The sequence below is a fragment of the Mesoplodon bidens genome (genome assembly GCF_964165515.1).
Source record: "Mesoplodon bidens genome assembly, chromosome: 3".
Classification (NCBI taxonomy): Eukaryota; Metazoa; Chordata; class Mammalia; order Artiodactyla; family Ziphiidae; genus Mesoplodon; species Mesoplodon bidens.
In genome coordinates, this window is record NC_138178.1 from 60,196,410 (window position 1) to 60,221,056 (window position 24,647).

A 24,647-nucleotide genomic window follows, 5' to 3' on the forward strand; every position below is an offset into this window, starting at 1 on the left:
TTAGAAATGCAGATTCTTAGTGCTTCCCTTCCCTTGTGCCCATCCCCAGTCTGATTTTGTAGGCCTTGGGTGGGATTTGGAAATGTGCGTTTTAGTAATGCCTCAAGTGATTCTGATGGATGTGGTTCATGGACCACCTTTTGAAACACAGCCTCATATGATCTGGTTATATTTCTGAAATGTATTTTTCAATTCAAGGAGAAATTTTCTTTGGAACATTTGAGATGTTACTTGGTTGCCAACAACTGTTAGCTATCTGTAATGTGCTAGTGTTAAGCACTACAGAATCCTTACATACAGCACTGTCCCCATCTCCTAGGAGTTTATATGAGAGGGCTGATCAGTATAGGCCTCTCTAGATTGTTTATCTCGCTACTGCATGAACATGTGGCGATTTTGAATATTAGTTTTCTTTTTTTTTTGTAACTTCTGGACTTTCCATCTAATCTGACATGACTTTTCTCTTTCAATTCAGTACGTATCTACTGAGTGTGTACTGTGTGCCAGACACTGTATTAGGCACAGAGCTATAGATGTGAACCTGAAAATTCTCAAGTAGGAATTTTTTAAATGTTTGCATTGTGAATTTCCTTCACATTTTTGATAATAAATCTTGAATTTGTTTTCTAAAACTTAAATACTTTTCCCAAGGTATTCTTGAGTTAGAGGAGGAAGTTGGTAGACAGATTTGTGTATGTCTGGCTAGGTAAGTTTATTTAAGTGTTAAAGTATTGCTAGATATTTGCTAATGAGGAAATAGTATGGCGGCACTGAATTTTGTGAACCTGAAAGATAAATAAACTCTTGTACATAAATAATGACCCATAAAATACAGATTAATTCTTTAGGGAAAAATAAACCTATTCTTTACATTAAAAGATTTTATTCAAACTCTTTCTCTGTGACATTTGTACCTGATTGTTTCCAAATGTGCCTCCTTCATAGTTCCAGTCAGTTTCATGCAAGGAAGGCCACACAGTGTGTAGCTGTTTTCTTGACTTTTGTACTCACTGTTCTTCTTCCAAAGGCACAAAACTTTGGAAAAATTATAAGTAGCAGTTTATCAGGAAAAGTTGAGGAATCTCTATCTAATAGACTGCATCCTGATACCCAATTATTATAATTAATTTCACCTCATTCTTATTTTTTCTATTTTTAAAAATTAATTGGACATATATAATCGCCTGTCACCATAAATTAATCAGTGGTACTCTCAGTCCAAAGTAAAGAAACTCTATGTTTTAGTTAGGCTACTTAGTCTAAAACTTGGTATGTGATTTTTTTAGGATTTTTATATTAATGTTAAGAGTTAACACCTGTATCCTTGAGATTTTGTAAGAGCTAGGGACTGCTATACAGTAAAATCTCAGTTAACCAGACCTTAGTTGATTAAATCCCTTAATTAAGAATCCTAAAATATGTATATAGAGAGGAAGAGGCAGTGCTTGACTCTTAAGGTCATGATAAATCATGAAAAATACAGACACAAGATTTTGGTTACTAAAACAATCTCAAAGGTAAGGCTGAGTGGACACATATATGACTGTGTACTGTATGATCCATCCAGCCAGCCAGCCATCTGTCCATCACACTGCCCATCTCTCCATCCATCTTTCCGTCCATCCACTCACCCATCCATCCATCCATGTATCTAGGGTGCCGTGCAGTGAAGACTCTTACCAAACATAGACCATAATGCCTCTAAACACTTTGAGATCCTAATTATGAAAGAATTCATTCAGCATTTTTATACTAAAATGCAAGAATATATGATTTTCTTTTTTAACAGAAATAATATATGTAAAATGGATTTCTGATGTACTCTTAATAATGGAAAATCAGTTAGTTAATTTAGTGATTGCCTAGTGAATTTAGATTCTACAAAGAATATAAAGAATGTAAAATGAACTCCATTTCTCAAGGAGCTTATAAATTTAATTGGGAAGACAAAAGCTACATATCTGGTGAATTAAATAGTGATATATGAAATCACCAATAACAGGAAATGCTTCAATTAAAATTTTGCCACATAGTAGTGCTGTTTATATGCAGGATGAAACATTCCACATATAATGTGGGTGTTTGATACACACATATTTGTATATATATGTGGGTGTTTATATATCCACATAAATATGTGAATGTTTCAATTGCAGGTCACTCTGGTTCCCAGTCATTTAGAGCAGCGCTCCCTAACCTTTTTGGCACCAGGGACCAGTTTTGTGAAAGACAGTTTTTCCACAGCCGGGGTCAGGGGTGGGGGCATGATTCAGGTGGTAACGGAAGCAGTGGTTCACATGGTAATGCAAGCTTTGCTCTCTTGCCCACTGCTCACCTCCTGCTGTGCGGCCCAGTTCCTAACAGTTGAGGGGTGGGCACCCCTGATTTAGAGTATCTTGTTTGTGGATTTTAAGGCCTTTCTATCTGATCTTTCTCATATCCTGCTATTTACTGTATGATGTATGTCATACTGATCGTGACTGTAAGCTCATCATGCAGATAGTGATTTTGACTTCTGTGTATGATAAGAGCTGAAAAGTGTGAGGATGAAATTCCTTTATTCACTGAAGTAAGTGAAATTTACTCCTTGATTATTGCCTCTATATCCCAAGTCTTATTAAATTTAAATCTGCCTGCTAAATTGAGGAATGGCTTGAAGCCTTAACAAAATAATTTTAAAAACCTAATTCTGATGCTAACAAGGGAAATCAAGGTTGTCTATTGTTTGAAGTTTTTCCTTTATCATATTTAGCTGACCAGTTAATCCTTAACCAGTTAATCCTTACACTGGTTTTTGTTCTTTTAACCATCCAATTTTTGATTTCCAAATCCGTTTACTGACTCCTGGTTGCTTGGGTACCTTGCTAGCAACTGGTCATGTCACAAGACCAATTCATTTATGAACATGATCTCAATTCTGAATGCTTGTACTCTAGAACATCATTATTAGTTACCTGATATTTCATGATATTCAGAAAAGTGGGATGTGAGCACTGATTATTTTGTTCAAGAAGTGAGGTATGTGATACTTTGGTTTATATCTTGCATACCTGGAGAAGTTAGCAAATACCACTGCTTTACAGTTCTTTAGTATGATATATATGGAACTTGATTTTAAGATGGCTTCCCAAAGAATATGTTAGCTTCCTATATTTGGGTTCATCTTTTTGCTTTATTGGTCAGTTTAAGCAGTAGAATTCTGTGGTACCTTAAGTTCTATTTTATTGCTTATTACTCCCATCAGCATCGATTGCTGCTTTTAGGAAATTTTCTCTTTGTAGAAGGAAATAGAGTTGATTTCTTCTGGTGTTCAAACTGGTACCTTTGACCCATTGCTCAAGTCTTACTTCATTTCTGGAACTTCCCAGCATCTTTTATTAACTATTCTACATTCTTCTAGGTCTTTAGAATATATCTTAATATCCACCTCCCCCAAAACTCATCTGTGACCATCTTCTTTAAGTAAAAAATGACCAGACACATTTATGTGTGAAATTATAAATTGATATTTTTTTTTATTCTGCATTTTGTGTATGTTGTTCTGTACAGTTTATTAATTTCGTATGTGTTTGTCCACTAGATTGAAAGCTACTTAATGGCAGGGACAACATCTATCCAACAACCTATAAACCTCATAGGGGTGTCACATACCTTGTGGGCCCTAACTACAAGCCGAACTACAAGTGTACAAGATTTATTGACGTCCACTTTGGTCTCTGCAATATTCTCTACCAATAGTAGCTGAACATACAAAGAAAAACGGATGATGCGAGGTTTCCATTTGTTATCCAAAACTACTTTCCCTGTATTTCCTGTAGCAAAGTCATGTATTGTATAGCTTTGTGATAAATTTTTTGATATTTTGAAGGAGATGGAAGAGTAATAAGCCCTTCACCTCGTAATAAATCATCCTGCATCTCATCCACAACAAATGTGACAGAATTATGTGGGCTGGAAATGAAAACTACCATGAGCTCCTTATCAGCATTTGGAAATTCTTCCACTAAGACACCTTCAAAGTCCAGAATCCGGCCGGGCTGTCATAGTGCTGGCCCAAACGTATCTGGTAATGAGGGACCATCATCTCAGTTATAAGAGAGTTAAAATTTAGTATTAGGAGTCAGGATTATAAAGGGATAAAGGTAGCACTAGCGTAGTTCTATACTTTCAACCAATCTATAAGGCAAGGGAAAAATTATTTGGTATACACAGAACACATAGTTTTCGTTTAAAGAGGAAAGAAACGAGCTCAAGTTTAGTAACTAATTTCAAATATGGAGAGCTATGGAGGCTATATTTTCTAGAAAGGATATTTGTAGGTGCCAGAGTTCTCCAAATATGAGGTGACTTTAGTTTCAAGATTTTAAAGGTTTTTCTTAATCAAGTAATTTGTATATCATTTTCAATAGGTGATCATATTAATTTGGTGAGCTCATCAATGCCATCATTTCCCATTCTCCAACGTTCTTCTGAAGAGAAAATTCTTTACTCAGACAGGTTGACCCTAGAAAGGTGAGGACAACTTACTTTTTTGACTAGATAATTTATAGACACGGTACAAGATTTGAAAGGTACAAAAGTCTCTCTCCCTCCTCTTATTTTCCTGCTATTTATTTCTCCTACCTAGGTATAATCACTGTTACCAGTTTTTAAATTTATCCTTCCAAGAGTATGTGGAGAAATTTTATATCTATATGACGTAAAAGAGCTTGACTATACTCTAAAACAGTACTATAGATAAAACTTCAAAATATAGTCCTCACATGGGCTCCTCTGCCCTATCCAGTTGAGTTCCCTTTTACCTCATTGGCTCACAGCCTCCTAATCTCTCCTTCACTCACCCTGCTACAGCCATACCTGCCTCCTTGTTGTTCCTTGAATACACCAAGCATGCTTAAACCTCAGACCTTTTGCATTTGCTGTTCTCTCTGCCTGGAATGCTGTTCCACCACATATCTGTAGACTCACTGTCTTTACCTCCTTCAGATCTTTACTCAAGTGTCATCACCTAGGGATAGCCTTCCCTGGCCACACTCTCCAAAGCTGTAACTCCTTCGACCCTGACTGTCCCCAGCCCCTTTCTCTGCTTTATTTTTCTTCTTAGCACTTATCACCTTCTAACATATTAAATATTTAACTTATTAAGTTTATTGTTTGTCTCCTCCCACTAGAATATAAGCTCCACAGACACTGGGAGTTTTGTTTAGTTCTGTATTTCAGGCACCTAGAACAGAACCTGGGACAAAATAAACTCTCAAAAAATTCTGAATGCATAAGTATGTTTAGGACTTGATCCCCATCTTTAAATCTAGGAAAGTATCAGCAGTAGAATGGTGGATGAAGGATTTCAACCTTACCTTAGCACTATAACCAGCAGGGAAACTACCTCTGCTGTACACACCTTTAGCTTAGCAGTGCATATCTAACAGCAAATGGTTAAGCAAACTTCCTACCTTAGCAATGCCTGAGCAGTGGATTGATGGCAAATGCACTTCTCTGGTTATGTGACATGGTTCTTTGAATCATCTCAACCTCTATTGCAGAAGGCAATTACATTGAGTATTTTATGATGTTAAGTTAATTTTATGTGAAATAATTAATGTTGGAGTTTTTTTAAATGCAATTAGAGCTAGACTTAATTTTAATAATTACCCTGGCCAAAGTATATTGGCTTTTATATGAGTGAATTACACTTAGATCTAGAATGCTTAGTTCATGGAGGCAAGAAGTAGTTCTATTTATCTTTTTCTCCTCACAGCATGGGAGCATGAAGATACTACTATTCATATTTGTAAAAGGAGGCGGAGCGCTAAATCAGAACCTTATTAACTTTAAAAAATGTTTTCTAGGCAAAAGCTGACTGTATGTCCTATCATCGATGGGGAAGAACACCTTCGTCTGTTGAACTTTCAACACAATTTTATAACTCGGATCCAAAATATTTCTAATCTGCAGAGGCTAATATTCTTGGATTTATATGATAACCAGATTGAAGAAATTAGTGGGCTTTCTACTCTGAGATCCCTCCGTGTCCTTCTGTTGGGGAAAAACAGGTAATCTTTGCAGATCAGTTTTTGTTTGTTATACTTAGGACTAACGTTGAATCCTATGGTGTTTAGATGGCAACTCAAAATTGAATAATACTTAAGAAACTAATAGACTAAAATTTTTGAAAGATTATTTAAATGGATTAAGATTCAGTCATAATTTGTTTTATGAGATTCAGTCTGACAATTATTCAAACCAAGTAACATTTTTTAAGTGCATATTTTATTATTTCTGTTGCTTTCCCGTGCCATATCTTATGCGAAAGTAAATAGCAGACTTTGGCCTTTATGTTTTTTTAAATTAATTATTTTATTTATTTATTATTTTTGGCTGCGTGGGGTCTTTTGTTGCTGCGCATGGGCTTTCTCTAGTTGTGGTGAGCAGGAGCTGCTCTTCACTGCAGTGCGTGGGCTTCTCATTGCAGTGGCTTCTCTTGTTGCAGAGCATGGGCTCTAGGGCACAGGCTTCAGTAGTTAGTGGCACAGGCCTTTATGTTATATTAGGTTATATTTTAAACATGTATTCACATTAGGATTATGTGTTTCATTTGTGATTCTTCTCAGTGCTTGACTGAGGGTAGACATTTGATACTTTGTGATTGTCGAATTATAGTCAGTCATCTGTATCCAGTTTCTCATCCACGGATTCAACCGAGGATCGAAAATACTTGAAAAAAATATTCCAGAAAGTTCCAAAAAGCAAAGCTTGAATTTGCCACGCTCCTGGAAACTACTTATATAGCATTTACACTGTAGTACATATTATGAGTAGTCTAGAGATGATTTAAAGCCTGCATATACTCTGACATTTCACATAGGGGACTTGAGCATCTTCAGATTTTGATATCCATGGGGATACAAGACCCAATACCCTGCTGATACCCAGTGACAACTATACTGATTGATTGTTGTTCAGATGATATTCTCAGTATGTATTTGATATTACATCCTATATCAACTTCCTCAGTTCCTTTTATAAGGCTCTATTGTGTAGTGCAGCTACATAATTCCTCACTAATTTCTTTGGGATTTGTTCAAGACTTTTCTTTCCATTCTTTTTTACTAGATAGCTTTTGCAATGCCTACAAAGAAAGGCTGTTTAGCAAAATCCAAGAATGATTTTTATATTATCATGAAGTTTAGATATAGCATTATACCTAAACTTGGTTCCTTTCCTCCCTATTTCCCCTGCCACAGCATGGACCTTGAATTACCTCTTTATTCTTGCTGGCCAATGGTAATATAAGATACTTTTTTCAAGATCATGTCCCAGCGTTCTAGGCTCTTGTCTCTTTTCTGCAGCTTCCTGAAAGTTCCCATCAGTGTAGTTTATCATCTATAGTTGGTTCAAGTGTTAAACTAAGCATTATGGTAGCATGAGGGAATTTAGAGTAATTTTAGGATCATTGAGTATTTGAGTTTGGAGTGACCTTAGAGATCAGCTCTCTTATTTACTGATGAAGAAATGGAGATGTAAATTGACTTTTGTGAGGTTAAATATGTCCAAACTATACACACTAGGAGTATGCCACCAGAGCATTCACTCAGTAAAGTGAGGAGTAAACTTTTCGTACAATTAAGGCATTTCCTTCTAGGTGCTTCCGCTCCTCTCTCCCGGAGACTTCTTTACTAGTTTCTGATCCTTGGAGTTTCTGATTTGTTTGTCTAGCTTCCATTTATTCTTTAGTATCATGGCTTTTAGGTCCTTCTTTTAGTCCTTGAGTAAGTAGTTTTTTGTTTGTTTTTGTCTTCTTCCAGTTTTCTTGAGATATAGTTGACATATAGCACTATATAAGTTTAAAGTATACAGCATAATGATTTGACTTACATACATCATGAAATGATTATCACAGTAAGTTTAGTTGAACATCACCATCTCATATAGTTACAAAATTAAACAAAGAGAAAAAAATTTTTTTTCTTGTGATGAGAACTCTTAGGATTTACTTTCTTAAGAACTTTCATATATAACATACAGCAGTGTTCATTATATATATCATGTTGTACATTACATCCCTAGGACTTATTTATCTCATAACTGGAGTTTTGTATCTTTTGACTGCCTTCATCCAATTCCCCTTCCTCTCACCCATCCCCTGCCTCTGGTAGCCACAAATTTGATTTCTTTCTCTGACTTTGTTTTTTCTTTTTTTTTTTATAAATAGATTTTTATTTACATACAACATAAATTTATAATTATATATGCTATATTTTTAGAAAATGGAAATCAAATACACACATACACAAAAGAAAAACACTGGCACCCAATACAACAATTATTAGCAGTAGTTATCTTTGGTTGGGGTAGGAATGATTTTGGTATTTAAAATACCTTTTTAAAATTTTTCTGTAGTTTTCTAAAATTTCCACAAAATGTATGCATTACTTTTATCATCTCATTTTTTTTAATATCTTTATTGGAGTATAATTGCTTTACAATGGTGCATTAGTTTCTGCTTTATAACAAAGCGAATCAGTTATACATATACTATGTTCCCATCTCTCTTCCCTCTTCGTCTCCCTCCCTCCGACCCTCCCTATCCCACCCCTCTAGGTGGTCACAAACCACCTAGCTGATCTCCCTGTGCTATGCGGCTGCTTCCCACTAGCTACCGATTTTACGTTTGGTAGTGTATATATGTCCATGCCACTCTCTCACTTTGTCACAGCTTACCCTTCCCCCTCCCCATATCCTCAAGTCCATGCTCTAGTAGGTCTGTGTCTTTATTCCCGTCTTACCCATAGGTACTTCATGACTTTTTTCTCTTAGATTCCATATATATGTCTTAGCATATGGTATTTGTTTTTCTCTTTCTGACTTACTTCACTCTATATGACAGACTCCAGGACCATCCACCTTACTACAAATAACTCAATTTTGTTTCTTTTTATGGCTGAGTAATATTCCATTGTATATATGTGCCACATATTCTTCATCCATTCATCTGTTGACGGACACTTAGGTTGCTTCCATGTCCTGGCTATTGTAAATAGAGCTGCAATGAACATTTTGGTACATGACTCTTTTTGAATTATGGTTTTCTCAGGGTATATGCCTAGTAGTGGGATTGCTGGGTCATATAGTACTTCTATTTGTAGTTTTTTAAGGAACCTCCATACTGTTCTCCATAGTGGCTGTATCAGTTTACATTCCCACCAACAGTGTAAGAGTGTTCCCTTTTCTCCACACCCTCTCCAGCATTTATTGTTTCTAGATTTTTTGATGATGGTGATTCTGACCAGTGTGAGATGATATCTCATTGTAGTTTTGATTTGCATTTCTCTAATGATTAATGATGTTGAGCATTCTTTCATGTGTCTGTTGGCAATCTGTATATCTTCTTTGGAGAAATGTATTTAGGTCTTCTGCCCATTTTTGGATTGGGTTTTTTGATTTTTTGTTATTGAGCTGCATGAGCTACTTGTAAATTTTGCAGATTAATCCATTGTCAGTTGCTACATTTGCAAATATTTTCTCCCATTGTGAGGGTTGACTTTTGGTCTTGTTTATGGTTTCCTTTGCTGTGCAAAAGCCTTTAAGTTTCATTAGGTCCCATTTGTTTATTTTTGGTTTTATTTCCATTTCTCTAGGAGGTGGGTCAAAAAGATCTTACTGTGATTTATGTCATAGAGCATTCTACCTGTTTCCCTCTAAGACTTTGATAGTGTCTGGCCTTACATTTAGGTCTTTAATCCATTTTGAGTTTATTTTTGTGTATGGTGTTAGGAAGTGTTCTAATTTCATACTTTTATATGTACCTGTCTAGTTTTCCCAGCACCACTTATTGAAGAGGCTGTCTTTTCTGCACTGTATATTCTTGCCTCCTTTATCAAAGATAAGGTGACCATATGTGCGTGGGTTTATCTCTGGGCTTTCTATCCTGTTCCATTGATCTATATTTGTTTTTGTACCAGTACCATACTGTCTTGATTACAGTAGCTTTGTAGTATAGTCTGAAGTCATGGAGCCTGATTCCTCCAGCTCCATTTTTCTTTCTCAAGATTGCTTTGGCTATTCAGGGTCTTTGTGTTTCCATACAAATTGTGAAATTTTTTTGTTCTAGTTCTGTGAAAAATGCCAGTGGTGGTTTGATAGGGATTGCTTTGAATCTGTAGATTGCTTTGGGTAGTAGAGTCATTTTCACAATGTTGATTCTTCTAATCCAAGAACATGGTATATCTCTCCTTCTATTTGTATCATCTTTAATTTCTTTCATCAGTGTCTTATAATTTTCTGCATACATGTCTTTTGTCTCCTTAGGTAGGTATATTCCTAGATATTTCATTCTTTTTGTTGCAGTGGTAAATGGGGGTGTTTTCTTAATTTCACTTTCAGATTTTAATCATTAGTGTGTAAGAATACAGGAGATTTCAATGCATTAATTTTGTATCCCGCAGCTTTACCAAATTCATTGATTACCTCCAGCAGATTTCTGGTAGCATCTTTAGGATTCTCTATGTATAGTATCATGTCATCTGCAAACAATGACAGCTTTACCCCCCCCTTTTTTTTTTTTTGCAATATGTGGGCCTCTCACTGCTGTGGCCTCTCCCGTTGTAGAACACAGGCTCTAGACGTGCAGGCTCAGGGGCCATGGCTCACGGGTCCAGCCGCTCCATGGCATGTGGGATCCTCCCAGACCGGGGCACAAACGCGTGACCCCTGCAGCCACAGGCGGACTCTCAACCAGTGCGCCACCAGGGAAGCCCTACTTCTTCTTTTCTGATTTGGATTCCATTTATTGCTTTTTCTTCTCTGATTGCTGTTGCTAAAACTTCCAAAACTATGTTCAATTATGAGTGGTGAGAGTGGGCAACCTTGTCTTGTTCCTGGTCTTAGTGGAAATGGTCTCAGTTTTTCACCATTGAGGACGATGTTCGCTGTGGGTTTGTCATATATGGCCTTCATTATGTTGAGGAAAGTTCCCTCTATGCCTACTTTCTGCAGGCATAAATGTTTATAATAAATGGGTGTTGAATTTTGTCAAAAGACTTCTCTGCATCTATTGAGATGATCATATGGTTTTTCTCCTTCAATTTGTTAATATGGTGTATCACGTTGATTGATTTGCGTATATTGAAGAATCCTTGCATTCCTGGAATAAACCCCACTTGATCATGGTGTATGATCCTTTTAATGTGCTGTTGGATTCTGTTTGCTAGTATTTTGTTGAGGATTTTTGCATCTATGTTCATCAGTGATATTGGCCTGTAGTTTTCTTTCTGACATGTTTGTCTGGTTTTGGTATTAGGGTGATGGTGGCTTCGTAAGATGAGTTTGGGAGTGTTCCTCCATCTGCTATATTTTGGAAGAGTTTGAGAAGAATAAGTGTTACTTCTTCTCTAAATGTTTGACAGAATTTGCCTGTGAAGCCATCTGGTCCTGGGCTTTTGTTTGTTGGAAGATTTTTTATCACAGTTTCAATTTCAGTGCTTGTGATTGGTCTATTCATATTTTTTATTTATTCCTGGTTCAGTCTCGGCAGGTTGTGCATTTCTAAGAATTTGTCCATTTCTTCTAGGTTGTCCATTTTATTGGCATAGAGTTGCTTGTAGCAATCTCTCATGATCCTTTGTATTTCTGCAGTGTCAGTTGTTACTTCTCCTTTTCCATTTCTATTGATTTGAGTCTTCTCCCTTTTTTTCTTGATGAGTCTGGCTAATGGTTTATCAATTTTGTTTATCTTCTCAAAGAACCAGCTTTTAGATTTATTGATCTTTGCTATCGTTTCCTTCATTTATTTCTGATCTGCTCTTTTTGATTTATTTCCTTCTGCTAACTTTGGGGTTTTATTTTGTTCTTCTTTCTCTAATTTCTTTAGGTGCAAGGTTGTTTATTTCAGATGTTTCTTGTTTCTTAAAGTAGGATTGTATTGCTATAAACATCCCGTTAGAACTGCTTTTGCTGCATCCCATAGTTTTTGGGTCGTGGTGTCTCCGTTGTCATTTGTCTTTAGGTATTTTTTAATTTCCTCTTTGGTTTCTACAGTGATCACTTTGTTATTAAGCAGTGTATTGTTTAGCCTCCATGTGTTTGTATTTTTTACAGATGTTTTCCTGTAATTGATATCTAGTCTAATAGCATTGTGATTGGAAAAGATACTTGATACAATTTCAATTTTCTTAAATTTAGCAAGGCTTGATTTGTGACCCCAAGATATGATCTATCCTGAAGAATGTTCCATGGGCACATGAGAAAAATGTGTATTCTGTTGTTTTTGGATGGAATGTCCTATAAATATCAATTAAGTCCATCTTGTTTAATGTATCATTTAAAGCTTGTGTTTCCTTATTTATTTTCATTTTGGATGATGTGTCTATTGGTGAAAGTGGGGTGATAAAGCCCCCTACTATGACTGTGCTGTTGATTTCCCCTTTTATGGCTGTTAGTATTTGCCTTATGTATTGAGGTGCTCATATGTTGGGTGCATAAATATTTACAATTCTTATATCTTCGTCTTGGATCGATCCCTTGATCATTATGTAGTGTCTGACTTTGTTTTTGAAGTATAATCAACCTCCAACACTATGTTAGTTCCTGTTATACAACATAGTGATTCGATACTTCTGTACATTTCAAAGTGATCACCATGATGATAAGTCTAGTTACCATCTCTCATCATACAAAGATATTACATAATTATTGACTATATTCCTCACACTGTTTATTTCATACCCATGACTCGTTTATTTTGCAACTGGAAGTTTTTGCCTCTTAATCTCCCTCATCTATTGCTTTCCTCCCTACCCCCGTCCCCTCTGCCAACCACCTGTTTGTTCTCTATATCTATAAATGTTTCTGTTTTGTTGTGTTTTATTTTCCACATATAAGTGAAATCATACGGTATTTTGTCTTTCTCTGTCTGATGTATTTCACTTAGCATAATACCCTCTAGGTCCATCCATGGTGTTGCAAATGGTAAGATTTCACTCTTTATTATGGCTGAGTAATATTTATATGTATACAACAACATCTTTATCCATTCATCTATTGATGGGCACTTGGGTTGCTCCATATTGTGGCTATTGTAAATAATGCTGCAATAAACATAGGGGTGCACATATCTTTTCTAATTAGTGTTTTTCTTTTCTTCAGATATATACCCAGGAATGGAATTGCTAGATCCTATGGTAGTTCCATTTTTAATTTTTTGAGGAGTTTCCATAATGTTTTCCATAGTGGCTGCACTAATTTACATTCCCATCAACAGTGCATGAGGGTTCCCTTTTCTCCCCATTCCTGCTGCTTCTTTTCAGGTTCTCTGTCTTCTTGGAAATAATGTTTTAAGTTTGTTTTTGTTTTGTTTTGGTTTTTAGTAATGTGTGCCTTGAAGACACCAGCCTATCTTTCTTTTTCTACTCCTCCATCTTTTTTAAAATTTAATTTAATTTAATTTTTTATTTTTATTTTATTTATTTATTTATTTATTTTTGTGGCTATGTCACACAGCTTGTGGGATCTTAGTTCCCCAACCAGGGATTGAACCCGGGTCCTCAGCAGTGAAAGCACAGAGTCCTAACCACTGGACTGCCAGGGAATTCCCCTCTTTTTGTTTGTTTGCTTTTCACTCACATTTTATTTTATTTTTTACATGAAGAAAATAGCTGTTTTATTTTTTACAGGAAGAAAATAGCTGTTTTATTTTATTTTTTACATAAAGAAAATAGAACTGTTAGTGTTCTTGAATAAAAAAGAAAATGAGTCAGAAGACTACTTTCCACACTGCCCCAAATTGCATATTTCTGAAGTATCAGTACAATGCAAATCTGATCCCTAAAACATGTGCCTACTGCTCTCTAGCCAGCTGACTTTGTCTGTGAGCCTTGAAGATGCAAATCTATAGTAAGGCAGTACTTTAGTGAACATTAGGCAAACCTGGCTGAGGAATGCTAGAGGAATGCTAGAATGTTTGTCTTGGATGACTTGTTGCCCCTGACTGGTTAAATCCAGAAAGCACTGTAGTCTTTTAGTCCAAGGCAATGGAACCACATATGAAAATCCAATGCAACAATATGCCTTTAAATTCAAGCAGATCCAACAAAGATTTCTGCTTAGAAGCTAGAAGGATCCTGCTCAGATTCCGTATGTGAAGTTTACATTGCTAACAAAGAACTCCCAACCCCTCTGTACCACTTTGCTGTTGAAGTTCTTACCATCTAACTCTTCTGTTATCTGTATCCCCTGTTTATCCTTGTGAGATCTTCTGGTACCCTGATCATCACAGGCTAATGAATAGAACTTCTCTGGATTTTCTTCGGATCACCAGGGACTATAGATAACAGAATTCTCCACCAGACGCTGGGATTCCATATTCCCTTCCTTTTGATTTCTTGAAGGTTCCCACTTAAGGATTTGTCTTTGACACCTGAAAAGCCAGGCCCTGTATAGATCCTGTAGTGGGGTCCTTATTCTGGCATCAATCACATAATGTGGCCTGCAGAGACAAGCTGTGATATATCCCTAGATGTCTGTATCTGCTGAGTGATGAGTGAGACTTGTCTTTTTCTAGTTCAGTTCTGTTTAATGGGGGAACTTTTAAAATTTAAAACCTTTCAGGTCACATTGGTATCAATGTAAAAATCTTAAGCTATTTAGGAACTGACTAGGATTCTGCAAATTCCTCACATCAATAATTAATCTGACCAGTAACCTCCTAGGTCAACTGATGCCTTCATCTGCCTCTGAATTCCTTAGAATTAGATTTGTTTTTATGTTACTTCAGGTACTGGGGGGTAGGGAAAGAATCTATGGCAAAGGCAGTTCATGAGAACAAGAGAGCAAGGTATTTGGCTGGTCTTGGGTTTAACCGACTGAGCAACTTGTCTATTTTTCTTCCTATTCACCTGGGCAATCAGAATCAAAAGTGAGAGTCATAAAGCCACTATGTGTCAAAGCTAAGAGAATGCTTGAAGTCACAACAGATAGTGACTGTTTTACTGGATAGCTTAACAGTATGTGTGGCCCTGGTGGAATGCTTTGAGAAGACATATTACACATGAAGCTTTCTGTGATTGAAGTGCCTTAAATGTGCCCAGAGTTTCTGATAAATAAACAGATTACTTTCATCGTCCAAATCAGAGAAACTTGGACTGAGACAATCTCCATATCTTATGTATAATTTTCAAAATATTAAAAATATAATTCTCAGACCAATAGATGGTAACTACAGGCCAAAGTTTTAATTAACTCAATAGTGAGGGAACCAGTGGGATGACAAAGCTGGTTCAAAGGAGGATAAGAGACACTGATACACAGTCAATGAAAAATAAATAATGCTGGAATAAGATTAAGTTATTGAACAGGTTAATATCCTACAAAGCACTAAACTCATAACACTATGGGCTATCTTTTCTATTAGACAGAACAAACTACATTCCTACTTGGCAAAAATTATCATTACATCTTATTAGTTTTCTGCAATTTAGTATGTAATGTTACAGAGTTTGGGCTCTAGTTAGTTGTAAACACTCAGATGATCCTTAGGTAGGTTTGTTGACAGTGCATTGAAAGGACATGCAGTCATCCCTTTGCCTTATTTCCAAGTTTTGGTTATCAACACTTGAGTACACCCTTCATTCTATAATCACGTATCACAGTTTTACAAAACTGGTTTTTATACTATGTGTTTTTTACTTGAATATATTTTATTATTTACTTCTTCTCATGTCATTAAGGGTTCTTTGAAAATATAATTTTTAAGAGCTACATAATATATATGGATATATATAATAATTTACTTAATAGTTCCCTTTTGTTAGACTTACATTGTGTCCTTTGTGTATGTGTGTGTGTGTGTGTGCGTTGTGATGAATATTCTTGTCTATAAATCTTTGTCTGCACCTCTAATTGTTTCCCTAAGGAATTCTAAGATAGGCTTTAGTAAATGAGTTCACCCTCATAAAGCTTATATGAGGGGGGAATTGAGATTTGATGAGGAAAAAAGTCTATATTTTAGGGTAAAAATCTATATTTTAGGGTGTGGCTCACAGTGTGATTCCAGGACCAGCAGCATCAACACCACCCAAGAACTTGTTAGAAATGCAAATTTTTAGATGCTATCCCAGAAACTCTGGAGGTAGGACCCAGCAATTTGTGTTTTTAGCAAGCCCTCCAGATGATTCTGATACACACAAAAGTTTGAGAACCACTGTTTTAGGGAACGTGAGCTTGGGAGTATAAAAGAATTGAATAAAAGTCTTCTCTAATACCTGTGAGGTCAAATTACTGTTAGAAAGCATCACTCTGTCCTAAGCCATATTTTTAGGGTACTGTAATTTTCTCCAGCCATTCTAGGTATTTCAAGAGCAAAGCAGACAGAGGAATAATTTTGTTCAAAGTTTTGTCTGTTTTCCCATCTGGTTTAGCTGCTGTTATTATTATTATTATTATTATTAATATTCACTATTATTATTAGATTTAAGTGTAAGGTGAGATAATCTTAAATGCCTGAATGCCTGACTCTGGATGAAGGTTAATGAAGGATTCCCATGAGTCCGGAAGGATATTAATGGTTTGGATGAACTGACGTAGGGGTGTTCAGGGGTAGAGTGCTTTCTGGGAAAGGAGCAGATTCTGCCAGTGTTGTGGTGTGAGAAAGGGGACTGATGAAGGGGTTGTGGTCATAAGGGAGTGTGGGGTGTGTGTGTGGGGGGGTGTGTGTGTGTATGAATGAATTAGAGAGAGAGAGAGATAAGGGAGAGAGGAAGAACTATAGTCGCTCTGTGATGGAACATAATAGGTGTAGATAAATATTTTTATAAAATTGGATTGGAATGGTTGTGGTAATATAAGTCTGGATTTGGCTATGATATAAGATGCTGAGGTTAAATGGAGATAGAAATTCATGACGTTTAAGTGTGCGTTATCTTTACATAGTGATCAGCATATATGAAGCTTCAAGGTATGATCCAGGTTCTGGAAATATTTAAGAAGGTAGAAACGGTTCTTTGAGGCAATAAACAATGACAACAGAAATAAATAGTGATAGACAGATGATGATAAAGATGGATTGTATGACCTTCATTTTACCCTTTCTTTGCCATTGCTCCTTTCCCTCTACTGAATAATGGTAGTAGGAGAAAGTAGGATCTGTAGGAGGGAGAACAATAAAAGGGAAGTGGTTTTTGCTTTGTTTTTTTGTTAGAGGAGAGTCCAGTTGGAGGCAGTTGGACAGGTAAGGTAGCCATCGACGATAGGAATGAGGGAGACAGTGGGTAGGCCCTAACCATTAGGGAACTTAAGAGCGGGTGTTTTATTTTATTTTATTATTTTTTCAATATTTATTTATTTGGTTGCACTGAGTCTTAGTTTCATCTGGTGGGCTCCTTAGTTGCAGCCCCAGGGCTCCTTAATTGAAGCTCGTGGGCTTCTTAGTTGCGGCTTGTGTGATCCTTAGTTGTGGCATGCAGACTCCTAGTTGTGGCATGGATGTGGGATCTAGTTCCCTGACCAGGGATTGAAAATGGTCCCCCTGCATTGGGAGTGCAGAGTCTTATCCACTGCACCACCAGGGAAATCCCAAGGGGACATTTTAGAGATAAAAATTCTGGGTTTTTAAATATATAGCAACACTTCAGCTTTCACAAGATGGCCAATCAAAAATTCCAAATAAATATTCACAAATGGAGCAAGTCTAGTAGAAAGCATTTAGGTGGTATCCAATTTTTCTCAGTGATAAATAACCCTGTCATGAATGCCCTTGTACATAAAACTCATCCATTTAGTCAGTATGGGCATTCATTGATTAAAAGAATATTTATTGGGTGCCTACTCAGTGCCAGGCATTATCATGAGTGCTGAGGATACAGCAGAGGGCATATCAAAGTTTCTGTCCTCTTGAAGATCACATTTTGGTTTGAGGAAGGAGATATAAAAATATGTATTATTTTATGTATTATTATTTTATGTATTATGTATACAATACATAATATAATTTTAGGCAAGGATAAATGCAATGAAGTCCATTAAAACAGGGAAAGGAGAGAATGATGGAGACAGGAAGGGAAAGCTCTTTTTTTTTTTTAACATCTTTGTTGGAGTATAACTGCTTTGCAATTGTGTGTTAGTTTCTGCTTTATAACACAGTGAATCAGCTATACATATACATATATCCCATATCCCCTCCCTCTTGCGTCTCCCTCCCACCCTCCCTATCCCACCCCTCTAGGTGGTCACAAAGCACGGAGCTGATCTCCCTGTGCTATGTGGCTGCTTCCCACTATCTATCTATTTTACATTTGTTATTGTATATATGTCCGTGCCACTTTCTCACTTCATCCCAGCTTACCCTTCCCCCTCCCCGTGTGCTCAAGTCCACTCTCTGTGTCTGCATCTTTATTCCTGTCCTGCCCCTAGGTTTTTCAGAACCATTTTTTTTCTTTAGATTCCATATATATGTGTTAGCATACAGTATTTGTTTTTCTCTTTCTGACTTACTTCACTCTGTACGACAAACTCTAGGTCCATCCACCTCACTACAAATAACTCAATTTCGTTTCTTTTTATGGCTGAGTAATATTCCATTTATATATGTGCCACATCTTCTTTATCCATTCATCTGTCAGTGGACACTTACATTGCTTCCATGTCCTGGCTATTGTAAATAGAGCTGCAATGAACATTGTGGTACATGACTCTTTTTGAAATATGGTTTTCTCAGGGTATATGCCCAGTAGTGGGATTGCTGGGTTGTATGGTAGTTCTATTTTTAGTTTTTAAAGGACCACCCATATTGTTCTCCATAGAGAACTGTGGCTGTATCAATTTACATTCCCAACAACAGTACAAGAGGGTGCCCTTTCCTCCACACCCTCTCTGGCATTTATTGTTTGTAGATTTTTTGATGATGGCCATTCTGACTGGTGTGAGTTGACCTCATTTTAGTTTTGATTTGTATTTCTCTAAGGATTGGTGATGTTGAACATCCTTTCATGTGTTTGTTGGCAATCTTCTTTGGAGAAATGTCTATTTAGGCCTTCTGTCCATTTTTGGATTGGGTTGTTTGTTTTTTTGATATTGAGCTGCAGGAGCTGTTCGTAAATATTAGAGATTAATCCTTTGTCAGTTGCTTCATTTGCAAATATTTTCTCCTATTCTGAGGGTTGTCTTTTCGTCTTGTTTATGTTCTCCTTTGCTGCGCAAAAGCTTTTCAGTTTCATTAGGTCCCATTTGTTTATTTTTGCTTTTATTTCCATTTCTCTAGGAGGTGGGTCAAAAAGGATCTTGCTGTGATGTATGTCATAGAGTGTTCTGCCTATGTTTTCCTCTAAGAGTTTTATAGTATCTGGCCTTACATTTAGGTCTTCAATTGTATGGTGTTAGGGAGTGTTCTAATTTCATTCTTTTACATGTAGCTGTCCAGTTTTCCCAGCACCACTTATTGAAGAGGCTGTCTTTTCTCCATTGTATATTCTTGCCTCCTTTATCAAAGATAGGGTGACCATATGTGCTAGGGTTTATCTCTGGGCTTTCTATCCTGTTCCATTGATCTATATTTCTGTTTTTGTGCCAGTACCATACTGTCTTGATTACTGCAGCTTTGTAGTATAGTCTGAAGTCTGGTAGCCTGATTCCTCCAGCTCCATTTTTCTTTCTCAAGATTGCTTTGGCTATTCGGGGTATTTTGTTTTTCCATACAAATTGTGAAATTTCTTGTTCTAGTTCTGTGAGAAATGCCACTGGTAGTTTGATAGGGATTGCATTGAATCTGTAGATTGCTTTGGGTAGTAGAGTCATTTTCACAATGTTGATTCTTCCAATCCAAGAACATGGCATATCTCTCCATCTGTTGGTATCATCTTTAATTTCTTTCATCAGTGTCTTGTAGTTTTCTGCATACAGGTCTTTTGTCTCCCTAGGTAGGTTTATTCCTAGGTATTTTATTCTTTTTGTTGCAGTGGTAAATGGGAGTGTTTCCTTAATTTCTCTTTAAGATGTTTCATCATTAGTGTATAGGAATGCAAGAGATTTCTGTGCATTACTTTTGTATGCTGCTACTTTACCAGATTCATTGATTAGCTCTAGTAGTTTTCCAGTAGCATCTTTAGGATTCTCTATGTATAGTGTCATGTCATCTGCAAACAGTGACAGTTTTACTTCTTCTTTTCTGATTTGGATTCCTTTTATTTCTTTTTCTTCTCTGATTCCTGTGGCTAAAGCTTCCAAAACTATGTTGAATAATAGTGCTGAGACTGGACAACCTTGTCTTGTCCCTGATCTTAGTGGAAATGGTTTCAGTTGTTCACCATTGAGAATGATGTTGGCTGTGGGTTTGTCCTATATGGCCTTTATTATGTTGACGTAAGTACCCTCTATGCCTACTTTCTGGAGGGTTTTTGTCATAAATGGGTGTTGAATTTTGTCAAAAGCTTCCTCTGCATCTATTGAGATGGTCATATGGTTTTTCTCTTTCAATTTGTTAATATGGTGTATCACATTGATTGATTTGCATATATTGAAGAATCCTTGCATTCCTGGGATAAACCCCACTTGATCATGCTGTATGATCCCCTTAATGTGCTGTTGGATTCTGTTTGCTAGTGTTTTGTTGAGGATTTTTGCATCTATGTTCATCAGTGATATTGGCCTGTAGTGTTCTTTGAGACATCTTTGTCTGGTTTTGGAATCAGGGTGATGGTGGCCTCGTAGAGTGAATTTGGGAGTGTTCGTCCCTCTGCTATATTTTGGAAGAGTTTGAGAAGCTTAGGTGTTAGCTCTTCTCTAAATGTTTGATAGAATTTGCCTGTGAAGCCATCTGGCCCTGGGCTTTTGTTTGTTGGAAGATTATTAATCACAGTCTCAATTTCAGTTCTTGTGATTGGTATGTTCATATTTTCTATTTCTTCCTGGTTCAGTCTCGGAAGGTTGTGCTTTTCTAAGAATTTGTCCATTTCTTCCAGGTTGTCCACTTTATTAGCATATAGTTGCTTGTAGTACTCTCTCATGATCCTTTGTTTTTCTGCAGTGTCTGTTGTTACTTCTCCTTTTTCATTTCTTATTCTATTGATTTGAGTCATCTCACTTTTTTTCTTGATGAGTCTGGCTAATGGTTTGTAAGTTTTGTTTATCTTCTCAAAGAACAAGCTTTTAGTTTTATTGATCTTTGCTATTGTTTCCTTCATTTCTTTTTCATTTATTTCTGATCTGATCTTTATGATTTCCTTCCTTCTGCTAACTTTGGAGTTATTTTGTTCTTCTTTCTCTAATTGTTTTAAGTGTAAGGTTAGGTTGTTTATTTGAGATGTTTCTTGTTTCTTGAGGTAGGATTGTGTTGCTATAAACTTCCCTCTTAGAACTGCTTTTACTCCATCCCATAGGTTTTAGGTCATCGTGTTTTCATTGTCATTTGTTTCCAGATATTTTTTGATTTCCTGTTTGATTTCTTCAGTGATCTCTTGGTTATTTAGTAGTATATTGTTTAGCCTCCGTGTGTTTGTATTTTTTACAGATTTTTTCCTGTAATTGATATCTAGTCTCATAGCATTGTGGTCAGAAGAGATACTTGATGTGATTTCAATTTTCTTAAATTTACCAAGGCTTGATTTGTGACCCATGATATGATCTATCCTGGAGAATGTTCCATGAGCAGTTGAGAAGAAAGTGTTTTCTGTTGTTTTTGGATGGAATGTCCTATAAATGTCGATTAAGTCCATCTTGTTTAATGTGTCATTTTAAAGCTTTTGTTTCCTTATTTATTTTTGTTTTGGTTGATCTGTCCATTGGTGAAAGTGGAGTGTTAAAGTCCCCTACTATGATTGTGTTACTGTCGACTTCCCCTTTTATGGCTGTCAACATTTGCCTTACATATTGAGGTGCTCCTATGTTGGGTGCATAAACATTTACATTTGTTATATCTTCTTCTTGGATAGATCCCTTGATCATTATGTAGTGTCCTTCTTTGTCTCTTCTAATAGTCTTTATTTTAAAGTCTATTTTGTCTGATATGAGAATTGCTACTCCAGCTATCTTTTGATTTCCATTTGCATGGAATATCTTCTTCCATCCCCTCACTTTCAGTCTGTATGTGTCCCTAGGTCTGAAGTGGGTCTCTTGTAGACAGCATATATACGGGTCTTGGTTTTGTATCCATGCAACCAATCGGTGTCTCGGTGGGACCATTTAATCCATTTACATTTAAGGTAATTAACGATATGTATGTTCCTATTCCCATTTTCTTAATTGTTTTGGGTTTGTCATTGTAGGTCTTTTCCTTCTCTTGTGTTTCCTGCCTATAGCAGTTCCTTTAGCATTTGTTGTAAAGCTGCTTTAGTGGTGCTGAATTCTCTTATCTTTTGCGTATCTGTAAAGCTTTTAATTTTCTGCTGAATCTGAATGAGATTCTTGCTGGGTAGAGGAATCTTGTTTGTAGGTTTTTCCCTTTCATCAAATATGTCCTGCCACTCCCTTTTGGCTTGCAGAGTTTCTGCTGAAAGTTCAGCTGTTAACCTTATGGGGATTCCCTTGTATGTTATTTGTTGTTTTTCCCTTGCTGCTTTTAATATTTTTTCTTTGTATTTAATTTTTGATAGTTTGATTAATATGTGTTTTGGCGTGTTTCTCCTTGGATTTATCCTGTATGGGACTCTCTGCACTGCCTGGAGTTGATTGACTATTTCCTTTCCCATATTAGGGAAATTTTCAACTCTCATCTCTTCAATTATTTTCTCAGTCCCTTTCTTTTTCTCATCTTCTTCTGGGACCTCTATAATTCATATGTTGGTGCGTTTAATGTTGTCCCAGAGGTCTCTGAGACTGTCCTCAATTCTTTTCATTCTTTTTTCTTTATTTTGCTCTGCAGCAGTTATTTCCACTATTTTATCTTCCAAGTCACTTATCCGTTCTTCTGCCTCAGTTATTCTGCTACTGATTTCTTCTAAAGAATTTTTAATTTAATTTATTGTGTTGTTCATCGTTGTTTGTTTGCTCTTTAGTTCTTCTAGGTCCTTGTTAAACGTTTCTTGTATTTTCTCCATTCTGTTTCCAAGATTTTGGATCATCTTTACTATCATTACTCTGATTTCCTTTTCAGGTAGACTGCCTCCTTCCTCTTCATTTGTTTGGTCTGGTGGGTTTTTACCTTGCTCCTTCATCTGCTGTGTGTTTCTCTGTCTTCTCATTTTGCTTTACCCACTGTGTTTGGGAGCTCCTTTTCCCAGGTTGCATGTTCGTAGTTCCCATTGTTTTTGTTGTCTGCCCCCAGTGGCTAAGGTTGGTTCAGTGGGTGATGTAGGCTGCCTGGTGGAGGGGACTGGTGCCTGTGTTCTGGTGGATGAAGCTGGATATTGTCTTTCTGGTGGGCAGGACCACGTCTGGTACTGTGTTTCGGGGTGTCTGTGACCTTATTATGATTTTAGGCAGCCCCTGTGCTAATGGGTGGGTTTGTGTTCCTGTCTTGCTAGTTGTTTGGCATAGGGTGTCCAGCACTGTAGCTTGCTGGTCGTTGAGTGGAGCTGGGTCTTAGCGTTGAGATGGAGATCTCTGGGAGAGCTTTTGCCATTTGATATTACATGGAACTGGGAGGTCTCTGGTGGACCAGTGTCGTGAACTCGGCTCTCCCATCTCAGAGTCACAGGCCTGACACCCGGCTAGAGCACCAAGACCCTGTAAGAAAGAAAGAAAGAAAGACAGAGAGAGAGAGAGTGAGAGAGGGAGGGAGGGAGGTAAGGAGGGAGGAAGGAAGGAAGCAAGAAAGAAAGAAAGGAAGGAAGAAAGAAGGAAGGAAGGAAATAAAGTTATTAAAATAAAAAAATAATTTAAAAATTATTACAAATTAAAAAATTAAAGTAATAATAAAGAGAAAGAAAGAAGAGGGCAACCAAACCAAGAAACATATCCACCAATGATAACCAGTGCTAAAAACTATACTAATAAAAAAAAAAAACGGACTGACAGAACCCTAGGACAAATGGTAAAGCAAAGCTATACATATAAAATCTCAAAAAGAAGTGTACTCATACACACTCACAAAAAGAGAAAAAGGAAAAAAAATATATATCAATATATAAAAATAAAAGGAAGAGAGCAACCAAATCAATAAACAAGTCTACCAATGATAATAAACTGTAAATCTAAACTAAGATAAATGTAAAACCAGAAACAAATTAGATGCAGAAAGCAAACCCCAAGTCTACAGTTGCTCCCATTGTCCACAGCCTTAATTTTAGGATGATTCGTTGTCTATTCAGGTATTCCAGAGATGCAAGGTACATCAAGTTGATTGTGTAGATTTAATCCACTGCTCCTGAGGCTGCTGGGAGAGATTTCCCTTTCTCTTCTTTGTTCGCACAGCTCCTGGGGTTCAGCTTTGGACTTGGACCTGCCTTTGCGTGTAGGTCGCCTGAGGCCATCTGCTCTTTGCTCAGACAGCATGGAGTTAACGTAGCGGCTGATTAGGGGGCTCTGGTTCACTCAGGCCATGGGGAGGGAGGGGTATGGAATGCGGGGTGAGCCTGTGGTGGCAGAGGCCAATGTGGCATTGCAACAGCCTGAGGCGTGCTGTGTGTTCTCCCGGGGAAGTTGTCCCTGGATCACGGGACCCTGGCCATGGTAGGCTGCACAAGCTACCAGGAGGAGAGGTTGCCTAGTGACCTGTGCTTGCACCC

General features: G+C 37.0%; 1 protein-coding gene across 3 annotated transcripts in view; it reads left to right on the top strand.

Annotated features, from left to right (window-relative positions):
• LRRC49 (leucine rich repeat containing 49) overlaps positions 1–24,647 on the top strand; it is a 131,962-nt gene that overhangs the window by 3,661 nt on the left and 103,654 nt on the right. For 2 of the 3 annotated variants that reach the window (XM_081227433.1, XM_081227434.1), the window contains exons 4-5: positions 4,410–4,512; positions 5,850–6,053. In XM_081227433.1, the coding sequence (XP_081083559.1) occupies positions 4,410–4,512; positions 5,850–6,053 (307 nt within the window). Of the gene's footprint in view, positions 1–3,868; positions 4,067–4,409; positions 4,513–5,849; positions 6,054–24,647 lie in introns of all 3 variants that reach the window. The other variant, XM_081227435.1, reaches the window with a different exon arrangement.